This window comes from Haliaeetus leucocephalus, unplaced genomic scaffold (assembly GCF_000737465.1).
Source record: "Haliaeetus leucocephalus isolate CR32 unplaced genomic scaffold, Haliaeetus_leucocephalus-4.0 Scaffold162, whole genome shotgun sequence".
Classification (NCBI taxonomy): domain Eukaryota; kingdom Metazoa; phylum Chordata; class Aves; order Accipitriformes; family Accipitridae; genus Haliaeetus; species Haliaeetus leucocephalus.
Window position 1 is genome coordinate 14,777,994 of NW_010972598.1, and position 4,664 is coordinate 14,782,657.

General features: G+C 69.6%; 1 protein-coding gene across 1 annotated transcript; it reads left to right on the forward strand.

Annotated features, from left to right (window-relative positions):
* Window positions 1–412: 412 nt before the first annotated feature.
* Window positions 413–4,641, forward strand: FAM178B (family with sequence similarity 178, member B). The gene is made up of 15 exons (XM_010563017.1): window positions 413–674; window positions 1,250–1,635; window positions 1,759–1,820; window positions 1,919–2,029; window positions 2,117–2,266; window positions 2,367–2,472; window positions 2,547–2,616; window positions 2,699–2,819; window positions 2,897–2,987; window positions 3,192–3,368; window positions 3,463–3,560; window positions 3,953–4,043; window positions 4,139–4,240; window positions 4,326–4,421; window positions 4,501–4,641. The coding sequence occupies exons 1-15, from the start codon at window positions 413–415 to the stop codon at window positions 4,639–4,641; spliced, it is 2,064 nt and encodes a 687-aa protein (XP_010561319.1).
* Window positions 4,642–4,664: the final 23 nt, after the last annotated feature.

The window sequence follows — 4,664 nt, forward strand, 5'->3', positions numbered from 1 at the left end:
GGGGGGCCGGGGCCCCGGTCCCCGCCGTGACGGCGCGACCCGGAAGCGCTTCCTCTCGGAGGGCTACCCCTCCCATCATGCCCCGCCGGCCTCCCGTTCTGATTGGCTGACGGTGCCTCGCTCGGCTGTCCCCCGCCCCCTCGCCAAGAACTGGCCGTGATTGGTTCAGCCGCCCTGCTCCTCCCCTCCGCGCGCTCCGATTGGTCGCAGCCAGACAGTTGAGCCGTTGACGGTTAAAGCTTTGAAAGCGCCGGGGCGCCGCGGGTAGGAGTAGTCACCTCGGGCCCACCCGCCTCCTATTGGCTCTCCCCAGCGTAAGCCCCGCCTTTTTCTCACAGCCCCGCCCCACGTCGCCATGGCGGGCGCTTCGCTGCCATTTCGGGGTCTCCCCTGAGGGGCGCCGGGCCCGGCCATGGCCCCCCACCCCGAGGGGCTGCGCTGGTACCAGATCCCCCTCTCCTCCACCCGCATACCCCGCTCGGGGCTCTTCAGCTATGGTTTCCAGGCCAGCCTCCAGCGCTACCAGCAGCTCCGTGCCCTCAAGAACCTCCGGGTGGGCCGCCCCATCGCCCCGCCGCCCCCCGGCCTGTTGGAGCCCTGGCCCCCTGGCCCCCCACCCGCCAACAGCCCTCCCCGGGTCTCCCACCGCCCACGGGGCGCCGGCAGGGCACGAGGTGAGCGTGGCCCGGTGCTGGGGACCGGTGTGAGGGGAGCCGTGACCCTCCTGTGGACCCCACAGTGCCCCAAGGGGGACCCTGGTCACCCCCACGTTGTCACCACAGACCCCATGCCTCAAGGGGGGGTGGCCTGGTCACCCCTGTGTTGTCCCCACAGCCCTCCCTGTGCCCCAAGGGCGCCCCTGGTCACCTGCATTGTCCCCACAGTTCCTTCGCACCCCAAGGAGGGCCCTCGTCACCTCTGTGTTGTCCCCATAGCCCTCCCTGTGCCCCAAGGGAGCCCCCAGTCACCCCCACATTGTCCTCACAGCCCTCCCTGTGCCCCAAGGGGGGCCCTGCTCACCTGCATTGTCCCCACAGTCCCCTGGCACCCCAAGGCAGGGACCTGGTCACCCCTGGGTTGTCCCCACAGCCCCCATGCCCCAAAGAGGGGTGGGAGGCTTGGTCACCCCTGCATTGTCCCCATGGCCCTCCCCCTGCCCCAAGGGGGCCCCTGGTCACCCCCACATTGTCCCCACGGCTCTCCCTGAGCCCCAAGGGGATCTGTGGTGACCCCTGTGCTGTCCCCACAGCTCCCCAGCGCCCCAAGAAGTCTCCTGGCACCAGGAAACGGGTGAGCAGAGGGCAGCAGCCTCCTGGCCCCGCTCAGCCCCATGCCAACCGGCAGGATGTGGCCAGCCAGGGCTCCCCAGGATGCCAGGTGGCACCGGTCAGTTCCGGGCATGTCCCTGTGCTGCCAGAGGCAGCTGCAAGGTCCCTGGGGGGTGAGGCCAACCATGGGCAGCGCCCTGCAGCTGGAACAGTGCTGCAGCAGGCAGGCAGGAGCTTTGGGGGGCACCTGCCGGACACGACGGGGGGGACGGCGTCCCCCACAGACAGTGAGGACGATGACCTGATCCCACTGAAGGATATGCTGCTAGCAGGGGATGAGCCCCTGAGCTCTGCGGACCACCAGCAGGTAGGTCACTGCCTGAGGGTGGGTGCCCCGGCATCAGGGGGTCCTTGGGGGCTTCTCGGCCCCTGCTGGGTGTTGTGGTTGGTACCTGCTGAAAACTCACTGTTCCCTTGCTCTGTTGCCCAGGTTGTGTGCCCACAGCCGGATCTGCTTGCCAACAGCCTGGATTCACTGATCCAGGAGAAGAGGTAAGGCTGGTACCCCACCCTGGGCACGGGAGTGGGCATGGGGGCTGTGCTGGGCATCCTGGGGTGCTCTTGCCCTGCCCTAACCGCCCCCGCACCAGGGAGCAGAGCCAGGCAGCCATGCTGCAGGCCAGCCTGGCCCGGGTGCACGTGGATGACGCCAGTGCCTCCGAGTCCGCAGACGAGGACACCCAGCTGCCCGAGGAGTACAGGTACCCCTGCCAGCTGTGCCCGGGTGGAGGGTTAGGGGGGTCCGCATGGTGCCCGCTCCCCACCTGACGCTGTCCTCCCGCCCGCAGGGATCTCCTGGCCCGCTTCACCACGAAACCCAGATTCATCCCTGCCGTCCACCCCGGGGAGCCCATCTTCTGCGCCCACCCGGCACCGGCACCCACCCTGGACACCCAGGGGCTGCAGCCTCAGAGCGTGTTGGAGGGGTCCTTCCTCTGGTGAGTGCTGGGCAGGGGGTGGGCAGGACGTACTGGGGTGAAGACAGGGGGGACAGGGGACACGAGCAGAGCCCCGCTCACCCCCCCGTCCCTCCCCCAGCAACTCGCCTGCCTGCCAGGCAACTTTTGTCCGCAACGGGGGCCTCAGCCTCCTCTACCGCTGCGCACCCACCTGCCCGCTGCCTGTCCTGCGCTGGCTCTTCCAGGTAAGCCACCGTCGCAAGAGGGTGCCCCCTCCTCCTGCAGTGACACCCCGGTCACCCCTTCTTTGTTTCGGCAGCTGATGACCCTCTGCCCAGACACGACCAATGCTTCCCAGGCGCTGTGGGAGATCTGGCTGAGCACCGGGGGTGAGCGTGGGGCGGGTGCGGGGCTGCCTCGCCAGGGTGCCCCCCAAATCCCTGCCCGCTCTCACCGTCCCCTTGCCCGCAGGCGAGCCCTGGTGCCCCACGGTGCAGGAGATCGGTTGGGCTTTCACCCGTCTTGGCGCTGACCTGAGTTCCCTGCGCCGCCAGCGCCTGCTGCCCCCCGAGCTGTGCCCCACGGAGAGGAGGTGAGTGCCGGTACGGTGGGCAGGAGGGTGCTGCCCACCCTGCCAGCCCCCCTGCCAACCCCTTCTGCTCCTTCCAGGAACCTGGATCCATCCTGCTCCCCGAGGCAGGCGAGCCCTGATGCCACCAGCACACTGGCCCTGGTGACACAGCTCGGTGACATCTGCAAGGTGGGAGGCAGCTGCCTGCACCGGCGATGTTGCGCCTTCATTATCTCTGCCCTGCTAATTGGGTGGACAGCACTGATGCCAGCTTCTGGAGGGGCACCTGCTGGGGCTGCCACCAGCCATGCCAGCCTTGTCCCTGCCCTGGTGGGGACGTCCCCACGGTGGGTTTCAGGGGCTCCTCGGTGACACACCGCCTTCCCCCTCCAGTTCTTGGCGCTGTGCGTGGTCACCCAGCCGTGCTGCTATGCCGACAGTGCCCGCCTGACTCTCATCACCCTCCTCTCCTTCCTCGGCCTTGACCGGGCGCTCCGCTGCCAGCCCCTGCCTGAACTGCAGCACCTCCTGCACTGCCTGCTGGAGGGCATCCGGGACTGGCAGGAGCAGGTACCCAGGGCAGGGGGGGGATCCCTTTGCCCCGTGCCCACCCTCCGCACCCCTCCCTGAGGGCTCTGCCCGCAGTGTTTCCCTCTCTCCCCAGCTGCCAGCCCTCTGCCTGTCCCTCTGCCAGCTTTCCCGGCACCACCACAACCTGGTTGCCCTCATGCGGCTGCTGCCGGACCTCACAAGCAGGGGCAGGTACGTTCCTGCCTGCAGCGCCGCAACCGGGTGGGATGCCAGGCAGGGCTGGCAGCGATGGCCTGCGAGGCGTCCCGTGCCACCCACGCCCCGCGGATTGGTGACGGGGAGCCCGGCAGGAGCTGGCACAGCCCCGCAGCACCGTGCCAGGGCCGGGCGGGCTGGGATGCGTCTGCCTCTAATTCCTTTATTCCAGACGGTTGCGCAGGCACAAAGCGGGCAGGATCCGGCTGCCGGCACCACCGCCCCTCGCCACGGGTGTCCGGAGGGCACCGGGGCCATGCTGGCGCTGCACGGACGGCACCGGGGGGTGGCAGTGACAGGCGCAGAGGCGGGGACAGGCACGCAGGCACGTGCCGGACCCTCCCTCACACTCTTCCCCTTCTTCCCAGGGATCTTCGCCAGCACCTGAGCCTTCACGCCATGGCCCGGCTGCTGAGGGAGCCACCGGGCACCGTGCCGCCCCCCGGGGCACACGCAGAGGTGGGTGCGCCGAGGCGGGAGCGTGCCGGGGCTCCGGCGCCCACCGTGAGCTCTGGCACGGGGTGCGGGCACCCTGACACCCGCTTTCCCCCAAGCTGCAGGTGCTGGGCCGGTTCCTGGTGCTGGCGCAGCCGGATACCCTGCGACGTCTGGTGCTCGCCGGGGACCTGGAGGAGCCGGAGGACGCCGACCAGGAGGTGGGTGCTCCCCTCGATGGAAAATGGGTTCCCGGGGTGCCCCACACCCCTTTCGGTGAGCCCTCATGCCCGCTCCCACCCGCAGGCTTGCTACCTGAGCTACAGCCTCCTCCTCCTCGCCAGCAACGTGGTGGGCTCCGAGCACCCGCCGGCCGAGCAGCGGGTGAGCACCGGGCCCTGGGTAGGGGGGGACCTATGGTGGAGTGTGTGGGGGGTCCACCGTGTCCCTGACCCCCCGCTCTTGCTGCCTGTCCCCACAGGGTCACCTGGAGCAGCTCTGCGCCCAGCTGGACCAGCATTTTGGGAGGGGGCTGCGCGAGGGCAGCGGGCTCCTCTTCCGAACCCAGCTCAAGGGCCTGGCCGCCCTCCTCTACGTCAAGTGGCAGGAGATGCTGGCCTAGGGCGGGGGGGGCCCGGGGTCCCC

Bases quoted from the DNA above. Each gene is read 5' to 3' on its own strand.
- FAM178B (XM_010563017.1), top strand. From the start codon at position 413: ATGGCCCCCCACCCCGAGGGGCTGCGCTGGTACCAGATCCCCCTCTCC. The intron at 675-1,249 runs GTGAGCGTGGCC...CTGTCCCCACAG, and splicing joins GGGCGCCGGCAGGGCACGAG to CTCCCCAGCGCCCCAAGAAG. The intron at 2,988-3,191 runs GTGGGAGGCAGC...TTCCCCCTCCAG, and splicing joins AGCTCGGTGACATCTGCAAG to TTCTTGGCGCTGTGCGTGGT.